General features: G+C 35.0%; 1 protein-coding gene across 5 annotated transcripts in view; it reads right to left on the minus strand.

The window, feature by feature from the left end:
• The window catches only part of LOC110100972 (probable RNA-dependent RNA polymerase 4), a 98341-nt gene that overhangs the window by 7498 nt on the left and 65022 nt on the right, over positions 1-25821 (minus strand). For all 5 annotated transcript variants that reach the window (XM_028698406.1, XM_020828696.2, XM_028698409.1 and 2 more), the window contains 4 exons: positions 16731-16879; positions 16319-16541; positions 15932-16157; positions 15325-15470 (listed from right to left, as the gene is read on the minus strand). In XM_028698406.1, the coding sequence (XP_028554239.1) occupies positions 15325-15470; positions 15932-16157; positions 16319-16541; positions 16731-16879 (744 nt within the window). The remainder of the gene's footprint in view (positions 1-15324; positions 15471-15931; positions 16158-16318; positions 16542-16730; positions 16880-25821) is intronic.

The following is a 25821-nucleotide window of genomic DNA, read 5'->3' on the forward strand; positions in this document are numbered from 1 at the left end:
TTTAGATGTCTTTTAAGAGTCTTCTTTTTTAAATCCACCTTATCAAATTAGATGAATTTCATATAGTATAAACCAAACCCTTATGTATATTTACCTTAATTTATTAGATAAATACTTCTCTTATCTAAACACCAAGAGAATTCTAATAAAATGCATAAAAATCACCTAGTTTCCTCTTGAGGCAATGAATGCTTCATACCACCCAAAAATGTGGAATGTCTATGTCATTACATCTTAGGATACAATACGTAAAAGGCTTGCGTCAAGGAAAGCAATGGTTTACTCTATGGGTTCTTCATAACCCTCCTAAATATAAAACTTAAAAAATCGAATAAAATTTTAAGTCACAAACAGCTTAAAGTAAAATCACCAACTGGACTAAAAATTAAATCTCTTCTCACTCTACAATTGAAACAAGAAACTCATTCATAGTGTTATACATCACACAAGTCAACACACACTTATGCATAACCTCAAAGCATCCAAGGAGTAGGATTTTTTCTTTTCTACATATGTGATTGTTGTGTTTGGTGTAATGATTATTAAATTATATGAGTTATGAGAGCTTGTCTTTAAGTGGTTAGGATAAATTTGCGTCAGTAAAAACGGCGCATAATGCGACGTAAATTTTACGGCGTTTTTCCAGCGCATATGGCGCCGGAACGTTTCCGACGACATATGCGCCGGTATATACGTCGGAATAAACCAGCATATTACTAGTTTCGACGCACTTTACGGTGGAAAATAGTCAGCACCGTTACCGGCGGATAATGCACTGGTGATTTTAAAGTCAACGACTTAATTCCGGCGCATTCGCGCCGGAATTTTTTCCGGCGTCTTGGACGCGGAAACGCCGCCGGCGAAAGCCCTATTTTCGAACCCGAGCCCCTCTGGCCGCTCATTTCTTTCCTTTCGTTCTCTCACATCAGCGTTGTTTGCTCGTCGCCCTCCATCGCTCGTCGTAGATCGAGGTCACCGACGGTCACCGGACATCGCCGACGGTCATATCATTCCTCTTCGGTGAGAGGTCCAGTTGTGACCGCAAGTTTTCGCCGTCTTCCTCCCGTCGATTACCCGTTGATTGTAAGGTTTTTTTTTCGTTTAATTTGTTTGGATTCATGCTGAGTTAGGTTATTATGGAAGCTATACATTTTTTGAGAGTTTTGATGGACATATATATAGAGAGAGTAAGGAGGATCAACATATGTTGTGTTTAAACACAATACATGTGCTTTGACCAAATATTTTCTATTTCAGTTGGATTACATCAAGGATCATTGCCCATATCTTTTTTGTTTTAGTAATGGATGTTCTTATGAGACATTTGCAAGAGGATGTGCCCTAATGTATGCTAGCTTTTTGCTTATGATATTCTTCTTGTTGATAAGGCTAGAGAGGGAGTACATGAAAAACTTGAATTAGGGAGGTCAATCTTAAAGTCTAAGAGTTTTTGTTTGAGTAGATCTAAAATCAAATATATAAAGTATAATTTTAGTAGTAATAGATTTAGTGGTGGGATTGTGACTTTGAGCGATCAAGTCATTAAAATGAGTGCACGTTTTAGATATCTCGGTTCTATTGTTCAAAGTAATGGTTAAATATATTGAGATTTTATTAGTAGAATTTAATATGTATAGTTAAAGTGAAGGAATGCTCCAAGCCTATTGCGTGATAGAAAAGTATCCCTCAACTTAAGGGAAAATTGTATAAGATAATGGTCAGACGTATAATATTTCATGGAGTAGAATGTTGGCTATTAAAAAAAAACATAAAATTAAGTAAAGTATTACAGAGATGAGGATGCTCATGTGGATGAGTGTCTTTACTCTTAGAGACAATGCAAAATGAGTATATATGTGAAAAGATTGGAGTAGCTCCAGTGGTAGATAATTTTAGAGAGAGTCGCCTTAGATGGTTTGGTCATATAAAACATCATTCTTTAGATGACTCGATGAGATGTATTAGATTTGTCTTATGTTAAGAAAGGTATAAGTATAAGATAACTTTGGATGAGTGGCTTCACCCTTTGAGATAGGATACAAATTGATCATAATTTTCTACAAGCAGCCTATCTTTTAACATCTCTATATACTCAGTTTAAGATCTACTTAAGCATGATAATCCATTACTTATTGGCTCTTATATGTAGGTTATGGGTATTAGAAATCAAAGAAGTTGGATGTATAACCAATTATCTCAAGCTCGAAAGACATTAATAGATGAATTCATTAATAGCATGAACATTTTCATTCAGCAAGCGAAACAACTACCCAGCTTTATATCAGAAGGAAAGTTTCGATGTCCATGTTCTAAACACAAATATCTAGTGCACCTAACACCAGATGATGTAACTGTTGATCTATATCGCAGAGGATTCATGCCACGGTATTGGTATTGGACTTCTCATGGTGAGTACGAGCCACAATTTGATTATCAATGCGGTCCTTCTATAAGTAGTAATATAGCTGAGGCTGAAAATATCCAACCAAATCTCGAGAAATTAATTCATGATGCAATTGGAATACAAATTGAACAAAATACATAAGAGTTAGCGAATACGGAGGCACAAAATTTTTATGATTTATTGCATACTGCCCAGCAACCAATCTGGAAAGGGTGCATCACTCACTCAGAGTTATCTGTTGCTGTGAAGATGTTAAGCATCAATGCAGAATATAATGTTGCTCGTGAATGTTTCAATCAATTCATTGGGCTACTTAAGGAAACCAATCCGACAGATAATTTAATTCCTACAAATTTATATCGGACAAAGAAGTTAGTTTTCAAACTTGGTTTGACATACACAAAGATAGATTGTTGTGTCAATGGATACATGTTATACTTTAAAGAAGATATCTCAGAGATTGCATGCCGTCATTGCAATGCACCAAGATTTAAACCAAAATCTGGAAATAGAAGGAAGCAGAAGGATGTGCCTATTAGTAGGATGTTTTACTTTCCAATAATTCCGAGACTATAACGGCCATATGCATCCATGAGATCTGCTGCACATATGATATGGCATAATGATCACATTCCACAAAAAGGTGTTATCAAACATCCATCAGAAGCAGAGGCTTGGAGACACTTTGATCGTACACATCCCACATTCGCGGTAGAACCAAGAAATGTCATATTAGATTTATGCGCAGATGGTTTTACTCCATTCAGTCAGTTGGCTAAACCATACTCATGTTAGCCCGTAATACTCACTCCTTACAATCTTCCTCCAGAGTTGTATATAAATACTCCTTATATGTTTCTGAAACTTATCATTCCAGGGCCACATAATCCAAAAGTGAAGATTGGCGTATTCTTATAACTGTTGATTGATGATTTAAAGTTTATTATGGGAAGATGGAATAAGTACATATGATATCTCCATCAAACAGAACTTTACACTAAGAGCAATATTACTTTGAACAATTGATGACTTTCTTGCATATGGTATGCTCTCAGGTTGGAACATTTCAGACAAGTTAGCTTGTCCATATTGTATGGAACATACAAAATCATTTACTTTAAAGTATAAGAGGAAGAACACTACAGGCAAGTCATCCTTTCAGGCGAAATAAAGAAGCGTTATTAAAAAAAATGGTGATGTTTCAATCTCCTCCAAGATTAAGTAGTGAAGAAATTTTTGAAAGTGTAAGGTTCATGCCCACCATAATGGATTCTCCAACATTAGCTGAGTTCAGATTTTGTCAGGATATGGAGTCAACCATAATTAGACCAAGAAAAGTATTTTTTGATCGTTGCCATATTGGAGAACAAACCTGATTATATATAATTTGGATGTTATGCATATAGACAAAAATATTTTTGATAATATTTTCTATACAGTTATGGACATCAAAGAGAAATCAAAAGATAATATAAAAGCAATGATGGACTTAAAGGAGATTTGTAGAAGGAAAGCTTTGGAATTGAAGGATGGTGGAGCGGGAAAATTTGTCAAACCAAAAGCTCCATTCACATTAACTTTAGAGCAAAAATAAAGCACAGAAATAAAGGATGGTGGAGTGGGAATTGAAGGATAGTAGAGCGGAAAATCTTTATGCAATGTCTTTTATCAACTGCTTTTAGTTATCTGTCATATCAGATTTTAAAAAGCCCTTGATCAAGCTAAGTGTTTTCTTCAAAGATTTATGGTAGAGAACTTAATTCTTATGGAACAGAAAATTCCTTTCATTTTGTGTCAACTTAAGAAAATATTTCCTCCAAGATTTTTTGACTCTATGGAGCATCTACCTGTTCATTTATCATATGAGGCTATGGTTGGTGTACATGTTCAGTATAGGTGGATGTATCCTTTTGAGAGATATTTAAATAAACTGAAGAAGATCGCTAAGAATAAAGCACGACCCGAAGGCTCTATCTATGAAGAATATTTAACATACGAGACAACTCAGTTTTGCTCGTACTATTTTGAAAAAATGTCTCAATCAGGTGAAAGTTCAGTACCTCAAATGTTGGTAAATCCTCTAATATATCTGTATTCGGTGGAAGTGGTGAACCTGTAAGCGCTAGCACTGTGCGCTATTTGACCGATAAGAAGATGACAGTTATCACATTGCATATCTTGCTTAACTGTGATGAAGTTAAACCGTATCTCGAGTAAGTATGAGTTAAGTTGTTCATATTTTTAGTTTTCTTCTAAACTTTTTTCTAAACTCAAGATGGTTATTTGTAGGAGATTCATTGATGGTCTAAGTACATCAGAAGAAGGAGAAGTCCAGAAGATAGTGAAAAAAGAATTCATTTCTTGGTTTAAAAATACTGTATATTTTAAATAATTAGTCTTAATTAATGAGTTCTGCCTGCAATTAATATTAATAACAATAACATCTTGTTCATTTAAAGGTACACACTAAAGACAGTGATTCGCAGTATTCAGGGTTATCTGAGTTAGCTTGGGAATCAAATAGATTAGTTAAATGTTATCAAATATTTGTGGTCAAAGGTTATAAATTCCAAACTAAAAATTACTGTGAAGGTAAGAAGACAGAAAATTCTAGCGTATGTGTAAGAGAGAACACCCATACAGTGGATGATTCTGAGCACTACGGGGTATTACAAGAAATATTAGAAATGGAATATCCCGGTCACAGGAATACTGTGTATCTCTTCAATTGTGAATGCAGTAAAAAATAGAGTCACAAGAGTACATCCAATTTATAGTATAACAGAAGTAAAGCAGGGTAGGAGATATACAAAGTTTGATCCATTCATCATTGCTAGTCAGGCAACTCAAGTCAATTATGCTAACTATCCAAGCAGAATACGAGGCAAACAGGATTGGCTGATAGTTATGAAGACAAAACCAATGGGAGTAATTGAAAAAACCAATACAATACCATCAGCACATCAAGAAGAATTTATGTCAAATCTAAAAAATCTCCCAATCAATGTGGATGACCAAATCAGAATTAATGAGAACGAGTTGCAGTTAGAGGAGATAGATTTAACCATAGAGGAAAGTAATGATGAATCTGATAGTGCTGGAAATGTATCATCATATGAAAGTGAATCAACAAATGATGAGTTAACATAAGGTAAATTAAATATTTTTTTACTGCATTTTACTTCACTGCTTTTTTACTTACTTCTCTGCATTTTTCTTTACTTCATTGCTTTTTTACTTCACTGCATTTTACTTCACTGTTTTTTTACTTACTTCACTGCATTTTGTTATAACTCATAATTCTAATATTTCTTATTTATTTCTGTGCAGATGGCTTCAGGTGAAGAGCCTGATAGAGGATTGATCAAAAATATTTTTAATAAGCGCACCAAGAAGATCACTACAGCAGGACTAGCTAGGCCAGTACGGACTGAGGGGACCACCTCGTCTCAGCCTGCTATACAGTCACTGCCTGCTACACAGTCTCAGCCTGCTACACTGACTTTGCCTACCACTCAGCCTTTACCCACTCCTGGAGCTAGTAGCCCGCATTTCTACTTAGCAGACCCCTGATTTCCTTCACCAGACCCTCGCAGAGTACTCCTTTCTACCCATAATACGCACCCCCACCTTATGCCGGTGCCCCTCCTACTTATCCATTTCCACCATATGCTCCACCATACAATCCCCCACCACCCCATCAGCCTTCTATAGCTGGACCTTCGACACCGACTGCACCAGAGCAGGCGACAGATGGTAGAATGTTGAGAGCACCTGAGGGTGACACGTAAGTACATTCTCTTTTATTTAAGCTTACAAACTTTTTTATTTTATATTATATATTTTTATTTGACAAAATTTTATTTTTTGTAGGTTCTACCCTTCAAAACAACCGACACATAAAATACGGGACATCATACGGAGCGGGTTTGACGCTCCTTACATTTCTTGGAAGAATGTCCCGAAAGAAGTTCGAGATATGTGGTTTAGAGAGTTAGAGGTATTTATGGGTTTTAGTTTTTATGTTAAATGATTTATTCTATGTTACTTAAGCTAAAAATCTTATATATTATATATTATATGTATTTAAATGCAGAAAAAATTTTGTTGGCTGCCCCAACACAATGACAAGATTAGAAAGAATTTTGAGAAACATGGGTCTACTCGGATGCGCGATATGTTCATAGACATTAGAAAGTCTGGGAAGCGACCATTGTGGATTGGAGAGGTTATATGGGCTGAATTGAACACTACTTGGGGCAGCGTAGAGTATACTAGGAGGAGGGATCAAAATCGACAGAACAGAGCTTCTGATATTGGAGGCTTGGGTAGTTTCCTTCATACTGGCGGCTTCGTTCCATATACTGAGCACAGACGACGTTTGGTAATGAATTTTAAATATTTTTTTAAATATTCTTTAATACAAATATTAATAGAATTCTCTTAATTCTAACAAAAAGAGATGCTGGGTAGAGAACCGACTCCTGTGGAATTGTATAGTCGCACTCATAAGTGAAAGGAGGATCAACAATGAATTGATAAGAGAGCAAGAAAAACCCAAGTATATATATATATATGTTTAGAAATTTTATTTTTAGTTTAATTATATATATTTATATTTTACTTTCACAGGAGGAGTATACACGACTTCGAGAGAGACATGCTGCATCAGGTGAGGGCTCTTCTGGCGGTTCTGTGGAGTTTTTTGAGTATCGCATCTGGTCGCAGGCCGTCGGAGGAATACAGCATGACAGAGTTTATGATTTAGGTTCGCAAGCTAAGGCATACGAGGAGATGACCTCCTCTACTGCATCCAACTTCGCATCCAGTTCACATGAGTCCTTACATGCTCAACAAATAAGTGCCCTTCAAGCTGAGCTAGAGCAAGTAAGGAAATCACAAGCTGATTGGCAAGCTCAGCTGCAAGCACAGGTTCAAATGCAGATGCAGGAGCAACACAATCAGTTGTTAGATGAAATGCGCAAAATGAGGGAGCAACTGAGTGGAAAAGAGGTAGCTCCAGCTGAGGAGTCCACGGAGTCATAATAGTTTAGTTTAGTTATATGAACTTGTTTATTTCTGTGAACATGTGTTATTGAACAATATTAAATATTTTTAGTTATTTGATGTTATTGAACAATGTCTTTACATGGATATTTATGCTTTTGAGTATATATTGAAGTTGTTTATATCTGTTATGTGTATAGTTGTCTTCTGGAACTGTTTTTGTATATGTCTGCATGTATGGAAATACAATTGTTGGCTGGGAAGGAATTTTTTTTTATCAATGCTACAGGTTTCCGGTGGATTTTGAGTCGAAAATTCGACGGAAACGATGATACAATGAATCATTACGATCATGCCGTCGTTTATTTGGACGCCGGAAATTACCGACGAATTTTACGACTTCTTATCCGCCGGCTTGTTAATATGCGCTGTAAACTAGCCGTAGCTTATTTACGGCGCATCTACGGCTTTTTATCCGTTGGTAATGTCCGGCGAATCAATACGACGTAAACATCCGGTGCAGTTATCGCCGAAATGTCCGATTGAAAATCGTCGGTTTGGTCAGCATTTTTTGCGCCGGTAATGCACCGGAGCTTGCGCCGGAACATTTTGCAGCGTCGCATAAACGTCGGAAAGTTTTTCCTACGCGAACCAAACCGGCGCACAAAAATCCAACGTAAATGCGCCAGAAACCCGGGACTACCGGCGAATTTTATGTGTTACCGGCGGATATAATCCGCCGGTAATAGCGAGTTTTCCTGTAGTGCACATTCTTTATGAGGTTTTAAGCAGCACTTGTCATGCAAGTAATTTATTATTTATGATTTATAATGCCCCCCTCTTAGATATAGCCACTGCAATAACATCTATATTTCTACACTATCCACTTAAAGGCAACACAGACAATCCAAGGGCAATCACACCAAATCAACCACATGCGCACATAAAGAAAAATCCTATTCCTAGCATGCCTAGAGGCTGTCCACGTAGGTGTGTGAGCCTTGTGTAGTATGTCACACTAATGGTGTTTGGTTTATTTTTGAATGAAGATATTTGATCTTTATCCAAGGATGGTTTCACTTTAACTTATTTGTGACTTAAAGATTTTTTTTTTTATTTTTAAATATTTCATATTTAGGAGGATTATGAATAACCCATAAAGTAATCACTGCTTGTTTTTGGGCAAGTCTGTTACTTATGAAACCTAAGATACAATGATATAGGCATCACATCTTTTGGGGGAGATGATTGATCATTGTATCAAAAGGAACCTACATGATTTTTAGGTGTTTTGGAGTTCTCTTAGTATTTAAATAAGAGAAGTGTCTACTAATAGGCTAAGATAGACATGCCCAAGGGTTGCACTTAAGACATTGTGAAATTCATACAATAGGGTAGGATGAACTTCAACAGATGGGATAACTCCTAAAAGACATCTATATGTTTAGAATTTTACATGTCATAGGAGAGAGCTTAATTCGATTTAAAAAATTATTACTTAGATTTTGGGTCTAAGAAAATGTCCAACATATATACGTGTTGAAGAATTCTCCTTAGTTTTTAGACATGGGAAGAGAATGTACGAATTCAATATTTAGCTTTTAGGGTTAAATGTTGGAGAATTCCCTTTAGCTTTTGGAGTTAAATAAGGGAAATCTCCTATGATTTGGAAGTTGGAGGAGAGTTGGGGGAATATGCAACTTTATGGGCTGCAAATTCATGAATATCTTTGAACATTTTGATGTTCAAAAAGATGGTAGCACCCTTCCAACCCAAGTTGGAAGGAAGAATGGAGATAAGACTTTTGAATCCTATGTTTGAGATGAAGCTACTTGTTGCTTTTGGTTCAACAAATAGATTGGTTTGAAACCGGATTAAATCAAACAACATGGGTTGAGTGAAAAGAGTTTCATACAGCTTTTGAGTTGTATAAAGGAGAAAATTTCTCTATAATTTTCATTTGTAGAGAAGAAATGAGAAAATGTAACTTGGAAGTAACAACCTTATGAACATTCTTTAAACATTTGGTGTTTAAAGAGGGATGTACATTCTCATAATTTGGAATCTTAGGAGAATGAGATAGTTTCCTACAATTTTTAAATTGTAGAAAGGAAGAAATGAAGTGCAACTTATGGGTTGCAAGTTGGGGGAATTTTTTTAAGTATTTGATGTTCAAAGAAAGGGACTCATTCACTTAATTTAGACTAAGTGAATAGAGAGATTTTCTATACTTTTTGTTTGGTAAGAGAAAGAGAGAAGGTGCAACTTAGAGGTTACACATTAATGAATGTCCTTGAACATTTGGTGTTCAAAGGGGGATAACCATTCTATTAAATTTGGGCTTAGGAGAATGAGAGGGCTTTCTACAACTTTTGAGTTGTAGAGGAGAGAAGCAACAAGCAACTTTTGGATTGCATGTTGAAAGGGATTCCAGGACCATTTGGTGTCCAAGGAGTATTCATTTGCCTAATTAGTGGCTGAGCAAAAGAGATGAAAGAATCTGATGCTTGATCTCAAGTTCAAAAGTTTACAACATCATGCATGGAAAGTTTGGTGGTAGCTCCTAAGGCAAGCTAAAAGTCATGTGATGATATATTTGGAACCTTGAGGAGGTTTCAATCAATACGCATAAGAGGGATGATGATTGTTTGTTGACTTTGTCTCAACAAACAAAGGATTGGTGACTTAAAATTTATTTCTAAGTTCAAAAGCTCATGTAATATGGAATTTAAAACCTTGGGGAGGTTCCACATGCAATGCACGAGGGAGGACAGAGAGGATTGCTTATTGATTTTATCTCAACAAAAATGATAGAGTGCACCTAGGATTATGATCCTAAGATTATAAGATTCATGCGATCTAACACTTAAAGCTTCAAGAATGCTCCAGGCATTGTACATGAAAGAGGATTGTTCATTTGTTAATATCATATCTTAACAAATAAAGGTTTAGACATAGGATTTAGCCCTAAAGTGATGCGGACATCCGACGCTGGGCATTCATCAAAGGAAGAGACCAAGATCGACGACCGAGATCCCTTCATTTTATCTTATTTTATTAATTTTAATTTTTATTTAATTATGCATTTTTTTCTTTTTTACCCTTAAGGAATTTGTTTTATGTAAGCCCAAGGGGCAAAATTGTCTTTTAGTTTCTTTTAAGGCCTATATATAGAGGCATTTGCTCTTGTATTAGGACATGATGGATTATTAATAAAAAAAATTTGCGTTTTGCACTTGGGTTCTTTGGGAAGAACATTAGTGAAATCCCTATGGGAGGGAGTCGGAGTTTCCACAAACCGCAGGATGGGTCCGGGCTCGTGGCGTGAAGTCCCTTGGAGAAGTGCAACGTAGTACCCGTCAGCCGCAGGATGTGTCCGGGCTCGCGGTTGTATCTTTGATATTTTGTTTATTTGCTTTTGTTCCTTCTTATTGCTCTTCATCGTTATCTTCATCTTCTTCCTCCTCCCCATCTTCGTTTGGCCGCTGGATTCTAGTCTCACCCGAAAACCCTTCTTTTCCCCGTCCAACACCCACGGCCAAGCATCCCACCCGACCCCTTCACACCGCCGACCCAATCTCCCTAGCCGCCGATTCAAGCCCTCTTCCCCCATCCAAGTTTGTTTTCCTATTATGATTGAGTTGAATGCGGGAAAGATTTAAAATTCAAAATTAATTAATGCGAATTTCAAAATCTTTCCTGATATAACAAAACTATTTTAGAAAAGTTCTTTAATCAAATCAATTTGAATTTCAGATTCAAATAGGATTTAGTTAATTACTTTCCTAAATCCCCCTAGCCTATTAATTACACCCAAAATCAATTCCCATATCCTCTCCATCAGCTCTAAACCACCGGCCCCCATATAATTCCTCTTTGGAATTCTTTCCAAAAGCCAAGCCATATTCTGAGAAATAATTCAAGCGTTCATTCCTTACTTCTTGGCCGTAACTCCCTAGGCTCTCACCTCTTTAAATTTTTCCAAAATCAGACATTTTAATTTTGGAATTAAACCCCACCTGCTAATCTAATTCCACCGCCTCCTCTCTAAGCTCTTCCCACGTTTTCCTTCCCTTTCCTGGAAACTCCAATTGGCTGCCCACATATTCCAGCATTATTGGCTTGCCGTCCTGCATCCTTGAAGACCCGAGATTGCTGTCCAGGAATTTCTGGACTGTTTTTGGTGACTGTCTTGCCACCAGGAGGCCATGGTGTGCTGTCCAAGAGTTCATTTTGCTGTTTAGAGAAACCAGTCCAAAGATACTTGCTGCCCACCCGCCAGAGATCATCAAACTGCTGTCCCAAGGCAGCTAGAGGTTGCATGTTGCTGTCTACTTCCTCCCAAGCATATAAACACCTCACCTATTCTAATCCCCCAAATCCATTCACTAATTTGGGAATTGAAATCCATTAAATTTCCCGGTTGTTCCACCGTTTCCTCTTCTCCTAATTGCTCCAGCAAACTTCTCTAGTCAAGACCCGTGGATTGGAATTTCTTCTCAGCCTTTCTCTTCTCCATTAAGGATAGACTTCTCCCTCAACTGTCTCTAGATCCTTGTCCACTAAAATCTGAGAATTCCTCTCAGATTTTTGTTTAAAGTCTGAAACTGTTTTCAGATTTTGAGAGAACAAAGTTGGGAGTTTGTTTCCTTTTCAAGTGCAAGAGAAACTTCTTTCTCTTTGCCACCACTCAAGAGGACTACCAAGTGCTAAGGAAATTTTTTTCCAAGCACCCATGAATGAAAATCCCCCTCTCCCTAGCAAAGCCGCTCCCGTTCTACAACATAAAGTCTTGAAGATTCATATGATAGAATAATCTAGACCTTTGAGGGTGCTCCAAAATATCACATATGAAGGGGATATTTGTTGGTTTTATGCTCCAACAAACAAGGTGGGAGAACTTGGAAGTTGGTTCCAAGTTTGAAAGAATTCATGCAATGACATGTTTGAAGCTTGGAGGTGCTCCAAATGTCATGCATAAGAGATGTAATTTGTAGTTTTAGAACTACAAATCGAGAGGCAATCATCAAGTTTTGTACTCAGTGATGCATGATTATCTACCTGTGAAACTTAGGCAAATGAGATAGGCTAAGATTAGAACCCTAAGCCTAAGGAGAGTATTCATTCGTTGATCTTTGTGTTTCAAACGAATGAAAGGAGTTTAGAATTTGGTTCTAAGCTCCAAAATCTTCATATAATGATGTGTTGAAATTTTGAAGAATTCCAAATCGTAATATACAAGAGGAGAGACATGTTCATTTGCCGATTTTCTATTATTAGCAAATGAAAGGGGGATTTAGGATTTCTTCCTAAAGCCTCAATGCTTAATGTAAAGGGACATTTGGAGCTTAGAGAGACTCCAAAATATCACATATGGAGGTGTGTGTTTGTTGATTTTTATCTCAAAAAAAGGGGAGTGACTTAGGATTTGATCCTAAAGTCTTGATGTTTCATGTAATGAAATATTTAGAGCCCTGAGGAGGCTCCAAAATATTACACATGAAGGGAAAAGAGTGCATGCAACAAAACTCTAGAGATTATCAATTCAATGCATGCAAACTCTCCTAAATTTGGGTGTCAATTTTATCATATGACAATGCATTTAAATGAGAAGTGCATGCAACTAGTGACAATCCAAATATATGCATTATCATTGACTTTGAGATCAAATGATAGCGTCTACCCTAGGGCATGATTGTAGGTGACAGATTGGACACAACATTAATGCTATTACATGCATTTGAGGGGTCATCGGAAACAAATCTGACCACCCTACGCATATGGCATGCCTTTGGGTCAACTGACCACCCTACTGTCCAAGCGCTTCCCTCCAAGCTCCATATTGCTGTCCAAGCTGCTCCGAAAGAAGAATGTTGTCCTAGCTGCTCAGGACATTGTAGTTGTTTTCCGAGCTCCTCTGGAAGTCACCTTGGATGTGTGAAAGCTTTCGAAAGCCTCCTTACCTACTGCAAGTCCACCGAAGTTGAAAGAGGAAGAAGAGAAAGCCATTGGGACCAACAAACAAGACAAGTCGCGGACAGGGTGGCTATGGGCGACTGGTCTAGCACGGACGAATGCCCTTCCGCGTGAACTGGGTCTCGAACAGGTCCGATGCGGAAGAAATCTGCGTAGATAGGGTTCTCGCGCATGAGCTGGGTCTCGGACAGGAGTTTTGTTCCCTTGTTTCTTCTTCCTCGCTCCGGGCGCACGCACGCAAGTAAGGAGAGCCGAAGGCTCCTTCTCCCTTCTCCGCTCTATCTGGGACAGGCGAACACGCCTGGGAGAGACGCTCTCCTTTTCGCTTTCTTGAAGACTACGAGAGGAGCAGACCCACCGCCCAAATGCTCTTAATTCGGAGCCCTCGTTGCAAGAAAGACAATTTGAGCAGGATTCTACAAGAAATCTGAGTCGATCATTTCGATTTCAAATTTAGGTATTTAATTTAGCCCAAATCAATCAATTAGGGTTGAAATTGAGCCCAAATTGGACTCAACTCAAACCGATTTGAGTCGGTTTGGGTCTAATTGGATCTGACCAAGTTAATTTTGTGAAATTAAACTTGAATCAGCGTCGAATTGAATCGAATTGCATCGAAATGCGCTCGACAAGGCTCGGTTGGATTTGATTTGATTTTAATTAAATTAAATTAAATTAAATTGGTGTTTAATTTGGGTCGATTTTAGTTATATGACGTTCGATTGAGGTTGGTTCATGCTTCATTGCAAAAATAAACGTCAACACTCACAAATTAAATCTGTAAAAAAATGTATTTAGATTGTATAAGGCAGCAACTCAACTACCGTTCATAACTGTAATAATTGAAATTATATATATATGCACATGCTTGTATGTTTCTTTCGAGTGGGTATTAGATATATATATTTTTTCCAATATTTGTTCACTAGCTTTTTCCTAGGAGTGACCTGAATAGGTGTTATCCGATAGGCTATTAAGATAAAATTATAATTTTTACAAATTAAATGATCTAAATAAAAAAATCAATCATAAGATAACACATATTTTTCTACTTAAAATTGCACGACATAACACATATTTTTCTACTTAAAATTGCACGACATACTCAAATAAGCCATATTTTTATTTTATTTTTTTTTAAATAATCATGCATAGCCCAAGTGTCACATATAAAAGCCCTCATGTAGGACCAAATAACAAAAAAAAATCTGCATTGTGAGTCAGTATTTGCATACTCGCATGGTCTGACATCTTGGTTGAAATGACCAAGCTATAAGTCACCTTCTAAATAAAAAGTAGTCTTCTCTATCGAGCACATACATTGAGATTTGATTTCATGATTTAAAAAAATATTCTCTATCTAGTTGGCAGTCTTTTTCGGACAAGATCTAAAGTCGGGCTAACTTAGCTCCAAGTGAAGTTTCAAGTTTTTAAGTCCCTTATATTTCACTAGAGTTACTACCATCTGGAATCTAAACTCGTTAAAACATTACGCATCAACAAAAAAGGCAATGAGAGGTCAGAGTGTGAATTTTCAAAGTGCACAGTAATCAATAGTTCTAATTGGTAGAAATTACCAAGCATAACCTAAAATCTTATTGTACAAACAGAGGTGCAAGATCCTAAATGAAACACACAAAAAAAACTTAAATCATCATTTCTCTCTTTATATTTTCATCAATTTATTTATTTAGTTTTGAAATGAAGCTGGTGTGTTGCTAATTGAACCCTTATTGTGGCACAAGAATAGGTTGACATGTAAAACAAGATCCAATTGTAATAAAATAAACACTTCCGCGGAAGAGATTTATGAAAAAAGCCATTATAAATACTTTAATGCCAATAAAAAAAATCAAGCATGCCTGGGATATAAATACTTTAAGATGCTGAATACAAAGCAAGCTTCATGATATTTTAAAAACATTTGGAATTCATACCTAGGCATGAATCTATTTATTAAAAATTGCTGGAAGAGCTCTCTTTCCAACTCTGTTTCCGAAAATTCCGTGGGCTTGGTTTTTGATATCATTGGAGCCGGGGCTGGTCTAACCCAAGGTTTCCCGGGTGTAAAGCATGCCAACAACTAAGCCAAAAAAAACGCATAAAAAGATAAAAGCTTCATATTGTAGAAGTAAACAGTAATGCAATATATAAAGGAAGATTTCTTAAGCTACACCGCTGACTTATACTTAACCAAACAGCCAAATAAACACTAGAAGCCTAAGTGGCATCAAGCAATTTTTGAAAAACAAAATCGTAATTAATTTATTCATAATGCATGAGGAAATGGATTTGTACCAAAGATGTTATATGACTAAAGCAGGAGTAACAAAATTTGGTAAAATAGCAAATTACGAAGGCAGCAGGTTCCAGCCAATAATTATAAAAATATAAACAGCTTTATCAATGAACAGTTAAAAGTTTGTTTTATGATTTAAACCCATCACTTCGAAGTTAAAATAGAGGTAATCTAAAGAAAACATAATTTGGTACCATATACAAGAAAAAAAAAATCTGATTTACAAAACAGGAAAAAAGACAAACCTGTGGATTCCTAGAAACCCAATACATGTCACCATCAAGATCACTATTAGCAATTTCATCAGTCAAAGATCGAGTGCCTTTAACTGAAAAGAAAATGGCATGCTTAGCATTCCCAATAACGTCCTCCAAGTCCTTAATATATGTTGCAGTCAACCTATGAATATCGCCAAAATGTAGACCAGGATGCTTGTATACAAGAACATCACCAGAAACTTGACCATTGTCACTACATTTAAAAAAAAAATAAGGTACATAATATTCGCAAAGGAATTCCATAAATTGAATGCATGGAAAATAAAACTTGCAATGAACTAAAGAGGAAAAATATTGAACAAAGCTTCCTGAAAATTTCTAAATAGAAAATTACAGTTATTTGACAAGGCATACAGTATGATGCAGACTTCATTATGCTTGAGTGTTCCAGTTGGATCGGCCGTCCCCATCAAATAGTAGCAATCATCCACAGGAAGTTTTCCTTGAATGAGGCCCTTCCTCTCTTCTTTCATTAACACAAACAATCGGGATAGTAAGTACGGCTCATCAAGTGGTACTCCACAAAGAATCATTCTTGAAACAAGAAATTCATCCATCTCGCCATATCTCAGTGAAACTGTAAAATTGTCATTATATTAATACAAAGTAGCTTTCTAATAAGAACCATCATATCCTACTCTCAAACGACGAATATTGGTAATCCAGTTTGCACAGAAAAGAAAAATAATGAAGACCACAGAAAAGATCGCAAAAATTTGTGCACAAGATTTAGGTAAGATAATGAGTTATCAGTGGAATATTCTACCTCTCAATGCTGATCGTTTATTAAATCTAGCATTTCGAAGATCATCAATTGCACTCCTCACAAGTTCCAAGAAGTATTCCTTTGGTACACCTCCATAGTGAAGCAAAGCAATTAAAGTACGTGATAAACATGTCTTCTTTGGTCGATTACTGAAAAAATATGGAGAAAAATAAAAAAATAAACACTAGATATGTGCAGCACAGGAAGAATATTAACACTGTCTATCTCTTATGCATTAAAGTAGATAATCATGTCAAGCAAATTCAAAAAGTGTCTCTACAGTAAACAGACCACATAAGGCCAACTGAATTGACAAAGCAGGACGGAGGATGAGATAAAATAAACAAAGCACAACATGCTTGGTAATCTTTGATCATCATTTTTAAGTTGTTTACACAAGATCATGGTGTCGGAAGGAGAAAGATATGGAGTATGGACCTCTGTTATGGAAAAGACCCAATTATTTTGGTGAGATACTCAATATCTAAAATAAGGATTAAATTGTTCCCAGGTTTAATGTTTGCTCCATTTTACAATTAACCAAATCTATTATATCAGCATTTATAGATTCTCTTCATCATAAGCAAGTTAAAGAAATCTAAAAAAATGACAAATAAGCTTCATGCTCAACGGATAGCATATTTTGTGATCAAGCACGACATAGAAAATGATATATTGTCCTGAAGGTCAAAAATATCATTTTCCTATGGACTCAACGACAAAATCTACAATTTGAATTTTAAATTGAGATGTTCCCCGTTTAATATTTGGTAGAATGGGTTTATTTTAATTTAGGGTATGGATGCCCCGTAGGAGCAAGCCATGTGGTTAATTATATCTCAAACATTTGATATTTCAAAAAACTTTTGATTAAATTAGTGATTTCCTTTCCTTTGAAAATCATCAAAATATTGACAAAAGATTTTTATTTTATAATTTATAAAATTCTTATTTAAAGATTTTACTCTTTAGAAATTTCAAAGATGAAGGGTCAACTTTAATTAGATTTTGAGAATGAGAATCAAAGAAGTGAATTAGGAGAACTTGATTCTAAGGAAACTGAGAGGTGCTCAGACTTTCCTAGTTTGGACTTTACATTTTAAAATCAAATTTTGTTTAAGAAAATGCTCGGAAGGTGAGTGCTTAAGAAATGACTGAAGTCAAAATATGCCATGGACTCAAGAACTAAGGTGAGACTACTAAGGGATAGTGTCTCGAACCTAAATCTAATTTAGTGCTAAGGTGTATTAGCCCATATTTTGACTTTGCACTTTTTTTAAGTCATTATGACTCCAAATCGCAAACTGTCTTTGCCAAAGTACTTTGATTGTGGTATTTTACTTACATGAATTTTTTCATAACTTTTGGGCACCGGTGAAAATCTTTAAGAAATTTGTACATGTTGGTACAGGTGAAAATTTTGGGACCATCGGGTGTCCGTTATGCAAACAGATTTCACCGATATTTTTTTAATAATATGTTTTATTTTATGAATATTTTTTTAGAATTTTGAAAGTCTTAAACTAATTTATTTAAATTTTATACTAAAGAAATTAATTAAATTAATAATATAATATTAAAATATTATTTTATTAAAAATATCCTAAGGAACTTAAAATTATTTTAAAACATTTTTCCCTTTTCATTCGACAAACATAGAGATGGTTTGAGAAATTTTAAGAGAAAAGCTTAGAGAGAAAATAAAATTTAAGATTTGGAGGCCGCGAAGCGATTTTTGTCAGTAAAACAAGTTGGAAGAATTACTCATTTCGCTATAAGGAACATTTACCCGTTTTATAATTTCAATGATTTTGTATTTTTGATATTTTTTTGATTAAATTTCTATTTTCATTATCGAAAAATGTGACTAACTTTGTATTGGCAAAACTTTTACCACGTAACTTGTTGTATTTTATAGAGATCATGATTATGAGTATTTTCAATACTTATTTCAGATTTTTCACCAACAACACAAACAACAACATCAAGCCTTTATCCCACTACGTGAGGTCGGCTACATGAATCCTTTTCTCCATTGCGTCCTATTAAATGTCAAATTCTCGTTTAAATCTACTAAAGAAAGGTCATTCCTAATATTTTCTAACCAAGCTTTTTAGGTCTGCCTCTACCTTTCTTAATATAAGTCAAATCTAATACCTCTACTCGCCTAACTGGGTCATTAGAAGGCCGCCGTTTTATGTGACCAAACCATCTAAGGCGACTCTCTCTAATCTTATATTCTACTGGAGCTATTCCAATCTTTTCACGTATATGCTCATTTCGTATCCTAACTCTAAGGGTAAAGCCACTCATCCACCTGAGCATCCTCATCTCAGCCACACATAACTTAGTATTATGCTTCTCTTTTAATGGCCAACATTCAGCACCATAAAGCATTGCAGGCCTCACTACCGTCTTATAGAATTTTCCTTTAAGTTTGAGGGGTACTTTTCTATCACACAACAAGCCCGATGCATTCCTCCACTTCAACCATCCAACTTGAATTCTATTGATAATATCCCTATCTATTTCACCATAACTCTGAACAATAGATCCAAGATATCTAAAATGTGTACTCTTATTAATGACTCGATCGCCCAAAGTCACAATCCCGTCACTAGGTCTATTACTACTAAAATTACACTCCATATATTCTGTTTTAGATCTACTCAAACGAAAACCTTTTGTCTCTAATGTTGACCTCCATAATTCAAGTTTACTTTCAACTCCCTCTCAAGTCTTATCAACAAGAAGAATATCATCAGCAAAAAGCATACACTAAGGTACATCCTCTTGCAAATGTCTAGTAAGAACATCCATGACTAACGAAAAAAGATATGGGCATAAGGCTGATCCTTGATGTAACCCAACCGAAATAGGGAAATACTTGGTCAAACCACCTTGTGTTTGAACACAAGTAATAGCTCCTGCATACATATCTTTAATGATTTGAATATAAGCATTATTAACTCCTTTCTTTTCAAGAGCTCTCCATAGCACTTCTCTTGGAACTTTATCATATGCTTTTTCTAAATCAATAAATATCATATGTAGATCCTCCTTATTTTCTCTATATTTCTCCATCAAACCTCTTAATAAATGTATGGCTTTCATAGTCGACCTACCCGGCATGAATTCAAATTGATTTTGAGAAACATTAGTATCACACCGCAACCTATGCTCCATAACTCGCTCCCATAGTTTTAAAGTATGACACATTAACTTAATTCCTCTATAATTCGCACAATCTTGTGCATCACCTTTATTCTTAAAAATAGGAATCAATACACTCATTTGACATCTTTTTAGTCTTCAAAATAGTATTAAAAAATTTAGTAAGCCAAGAAATTCCTTCATTTCCTAAGCATTTCCACACCTCTATTGGAATATCATCAGGTCCAATAGCTTTTCCACCCTTCATTTTCTTTAAAGCCTCTCTAACTTCGATTTTATTAATATGCCGATAAAACCAAAAATCTTTATTTTCATTTAGGTTGCTAAGGTCACTATAGTCAATCTTATTTTCACAATTTTCACTAAAAATTAAGCAAAATATCTCATCCACCTTTGTTGAATATCATCTTCTAAGAAAAGTAGTTTTTTATTTTCATCCTTAATACACTTCACTTGAACTAAATCCTTACTATTCCTATCTCTTTATTTGGCTAACTTATACATAGATCTTTCTCCCTCCTTAATATCTAATCTATTATATAAATCACTAAAAGCTAAGGTCATTGCATCGCATATGACTTTCTTAGCTTCCTTACGAGCCTCTTTATATCTTTCCCAATTATCAGAATTTTTAAAATTAAACTAATTTTTATAACAAATCTTCTTATTCTTAATCTTTTTTTGCACATTTGGATTACACCACAAACTATTTTTAATATTAGGAGCTTTTTCCTTTGATACTCCAAGTATATCTTTTACAATATTCTTAATATCACTAGCCACTTTTTCCACATAACATTAGCATCCTCATGCACAGATAAAATCTTAAGATCTAAAATGTTACTAGCAAAAATATTTTTGTTAATATTCTTTAAAAGCCACATCTAATCCTAGAATATCATTTTACTTTATTTTTTAATATCTGCCCCTTTATCTTAAAGTCTAAAACTAATAATCGATGTTGAGTACATAAATTCTCACTCGGAATAACTTTACAATCTTTGAAATCTAAACCATCTAATTTTCTTATAAGAAAATAATCAATCTGGATTGTACTATATCCATTTTTATAAGTGATGAGATGCTCATTTTTTTTTCTTAAATAAAGTATTAACAATTGAAAAATCATAAGCTAAACAAAAATCTAATATGGTCTTGTCACCTTCATTTGTTGTTCCAAAATCATAGGCATCATGAATGCTTTTAAAATCATCTACCTCTCTACCAACATGTCCACTTAAATCTCCTCCAATAAAAACTCTTTCTTTTAGACATGGTTTAAAATTGCATAATATGAGGCTCGCCTTGAGGCCCGCATTTGCGCAATTCTATTAAAAGATAAATTGATGCTTACGCCTCGAGTTTTCTTTATGAGGCATGCGCCTCAATTTGGTTGAGGCCTGCCTCGCCTCACTTCACTGGCATGAGGCTTATACCTCACGCTATATATATATATATATATTAAAACTTACATAAATCTTGGTAAATGCCCGACATTGGACTCTATAGGAAGAGGAGGAAGGGGAGAGAGCAGTTCACCATAATAATCATTCAAATGAAGACCCCCTTAATGATGACAGTGCTGATGACTTATGAGTTATTATGTGATATTGCATTGCTATTTATTTTTGGAAATTGGAATTATATATTAATGAAAAGAATAATAGGATTTGGGAAAGATAGAATTTTAAGTTGAACTATATTTCAACTTGTCTTATTATTGAGATATTTTGATTTCACTTCATATTCTATATTTTTTATGTTTTATATTATTCACTTATTAGTGTATAAAAAATTTAACATTTTATATTTACGCAATCTTTTGATTTTAAGGCTTACACCTCAAAACGCCTTGAGGCTTACGCCTCGCCTCACGAATGAAAAATGCCTCAATACCCGAATACGCAATTTTAAACATTGCTTCTAGAGGTATCTTTTGTAATAATTCTTGTAAGTCATTCCAAAATTTTAATTTAGAACTCATATCCAAACCTACTAGAGGAGCATAAGCACTTATAATATTAACAATCTTATCATCAACAACAATCTTTAAAACTATAATTTTATCTCCAATCATATTAATTTTTATAACATTATCTTTCAAACTCTTATCTATAATAACACCTACACTATTTCTAGTACGACTCCTACCCGAATACTAAAGTTTAAATCCTAAACTATCAATTTCCTTAGCCTTCTGTCCAACCCATTTAGTTTCCTGAATGCACAAAATATTTATCTTCCTATGAATCATAATATCTATTAATTCCATTAATTTTTCTGTATTATCCTAATTTTAGTTTCATGGACTAGCTTCTTTGCTCACATCCGTCCTTGATGTGAAAACCCTTGCTTATTTAACAATGCACCTGGGCTCCGGTGCAGCGGCCCTTGCACACTTGTCACTGTATTCAGGCCATACAGCGCATCGCTTTCAGGGGACGCCCTAGCATTAACATAATTTCTTAAAGGATTCATGTCATTATCATTCGACAAGTTTTACGCTAGTTGTCGACAACCTAACGCAACCCTCCACTTTTCTCATCCAGGACTTGGGACCTGGCAACGGTAGTGTTATTTTAGATTTTTCAACAGGTGAATTTAAAAAATACAGTGATTTTTTGTCTATCCAAAAATTTATTTTAACGTCTAAAAATAGTAGTGCAGTATAAAAAAAGTTTTAAAACAACATTTTATAAAAATCTTGTATTTGGTAATTTTTTGAAAATATGTGTTTTTGTCTATAATAGGATTCGTTATTATCTACCGTTATGACATTTTGGACATTTTCTAAATGAAGTTCAATTATGTTTTATTTGTTACAATGCATTAAAAATGAATGTGGGTATATGATTAAAATTATTATTATGGTACTATGATACTACTGTGTGTAAAAGACAAGTAAAGATTTGTTGACCTACTAGTTAGATATTGATTCACCAATACATGATAGTGGGTCGACGAACATTCCTTTAAATACTATGATTTGGTGTTATCCTCTACTGATTTACGTGATACTGATTGTGAGATATAAGGAGATGATTACTATGCCGACGGGCAAAGTGTGACGACTCTGTTTACTGAGCCAACAGTTTACTAATAATAATACAATACTGAAAAACACCGTGATAGCCAGGACTTCTTTCAATAGTCTTTATTGATATTGGCTCAAAAAAAATGCACAAATGCATGAATCCTGCTTTGCAGCTATAAAGTTCTAATTCTCTTAAGTCAGATTGTAATTAACTAGATTTCCCGCCAGAGTATTAGCAGGGTTTAATTAGATCTAGGGTCCTTCTTATGAGTGCAAGCACTCATAGTTAATTACCCCTCTTAATATGTAAGAGAGAACTCTTAATTAAGGATGAATAAATTTTAGGTAATTTTAGTCTCAATAGTGGGGAAAATTGAGGTGAACCTGATTAAGATCTCATGGTTCCTTCGTCCCGGGTATACTGTAGATTTCAGTCTACAAACACTAACAATCATTGATTGTAGTGTCTAAGGAATCTTATTAGTAGCCATGAGTTGCCTCTTAAGAATCCCAAGTAGATCGAAGTGATTAAATGTGGATTTTAGTTTTAATTTTGTTGGGTGTTTTGTGGTTTACATCTATTAAAATGCCCATAAATTGATTTAGTTTGGGATTTATGACTTCGTTTAAAAGTAACCCCAGAGTTTAGATTGGAGCGGGTCTCATGACTACTTTAAGAAGTAGCCCAGGTATTTAGATTTAGGTTGGGACTTATGACTTTTGGAGAAAGTAGCCCAGGTATTTGATTTCGATTGAGACTTACAGCTTTCGTAGAAAGTAGCCCAAAGATGGGTCTTACAACTTAACTCTACATCTAGGCTGCCCGGGGATTTGTTATTTGGGTAGGACTTATTATTTCCCTTAGAAAGTTGACTGAAAACGGGTCTTACAACTTAATCCTTTATACCAAGATTCCCATAACTTTAAATTTAATTTTTAGTTCGATTTGGGTCAGGTCTTATGACTTTCCTTAAAAAATCGTCTGGTTATTTATAGGATTGTTAGGGTCAATGTATTTCAAAAAGGTTTCCCTGATATATGGGCCTTACGACTTTACTTAGAAGTAGCCCGCTAGTGGATCTTACAACCTAATCCTATAGGCTAGGATGCCCGAGTCTTTAATTGTTTGGGTAGGAGATCATACGATAGAAATTCCACATGCTTTCAACATAGGAATTAGTATCATAATTTTTTATTTCAAAACATTATTTAAAGATGAAATTCTCTCCTGAGGCTTTTACCTTGCTTTTTCAATAAGAGATATCCGTGTGATTAGATTTGGGTAGGGACTTGCGGCCTCTATTAAGGGTAGCCATAAGATTTTAGTTTGGTAGGACTTATTGCTTCCTTAAAAATTGTCTAATGATGGATCATACGACCTAGCCCTGAAAGCTAAGTGGCCCTAGTTGTGGGTCTTATAACCAAGCTCTATAAACTAGGATGTCCGAGTGAGGGGTCTAGGGTTGTATTATTACCTAAATGTTTCCCTCGGAGGTCAAACTTATGGCTTTCCTTTGAAAGTTAGCGGGTAGTGGGTCTTACAACCAAGTTCTTATAAACAAGATTATTTTATAGATTTGACACTTGTACTGGTTGACTACTTTACTGGCTTTCATATTATAGTGTTTTACTGGATATATATACTACTATTACATGCGAATTTTTTTATTTATGCACTAATTCAATGATAATATGAATATAACTACTATGATTTGATTGTTGACATGCATATTTATCCTTTCCGTACTTTGAATTCAGTTGTAGGTTCTAGTGACTTGCTGGACTTTTTAAATTCATTATATGTGGTTAAATGATTTCAGGTCAAGGCAGAGGAGCAGGAGTGTGAGGCTAGTCAGGATTCTTCAGGTTCTGTTTTTTTATTCTAGTTATTTTTTGTACTCAGGACATAAAAGTTATGAATTGATTGTGTGATCCTGAATAGTGTATATAATTTTTGGGATTGAATATAGATATATATATATATATATAATTTTTGGTAATGAATATATATATATATATATTGATGTTTTAAATTATAAAATATGTTGTACAGTTTATTACTCATAGATGATATTAGATAACTCTAGTTGTTGTTTATTAAAAGATAAATGAATAATTCTTCCAAATTAGATTATGGGACATTACAAAAAGGAATTATAAATTACACCTCACATGACGCTTAGCCAACCCGACCTCTGAATTCATTATTATGTCTGGAAAAGGTAATCAGCAAAACTCACCTGAATGCTTTTAAAACCATGAAATTCGGTCTCAATACATATGAATAGTAGGAAAAGTTATTTTGTTTAGAGAATAGGGCCTATAACGTGGCTTTGATGCTAAGATGCCTGACCATATGGGTGTGCATAATACTGACTTAGAAAGAATATAAATTTTTGTTATCTAGTTCGTAAGAGAGGGCTTTCTACATGTGATACACTGAGCTATGCATAATTATTTTCAAAATCTGAAAATGTGACTCCTTAAAAAGAGCATGTAATTTTTTTATTAGAAAAACATTAAGCCTAAGGTTGGTTTTAGATTATTTATATTTTAAGGAGTAGAAATTTTAATTTTGTCTTAAGAGCCTCCCACATCAAATATGTCCAGGCCACCCGCAAGCAAAGCAGAAAAAGAAACCTAGAAAAAAACATGCATTTCTATTTTACAATCAAATAAATAATCAACATATGTTTTTGTATATAAAATCAACCAAGGAAAAGTGTAAATGTCCAAATTATTACAATCAAATTTGGCAGTTGAGTTGTTAATATTAGACAACCCAATCAAATTTATTACAGACTTTATTTATGGGGGCCTTCAAGCTTTAGCTTCTAGCCATTCTTTGACTTCACCTTTGGTAGACTCATCTTGTTGATCTAC

This window comes from Dendrobium catenatum, unplaced genomic scaffold (genome assembly GCF_001605985.2).
Source record: "Dendrobium catenatum unplaced genomic scaffold, ASM160598v2 fragScaff_scaffold_1082, whole genome shotgun sequence".
In the NCBI taxonomy this organism is placed as follows: Eukaryota; Viridiplantae; Streptophyta; class Magnoliopsida; order Asparagales; family Orchidaceae; genus Dendrobium; species Dendrobium catenatum.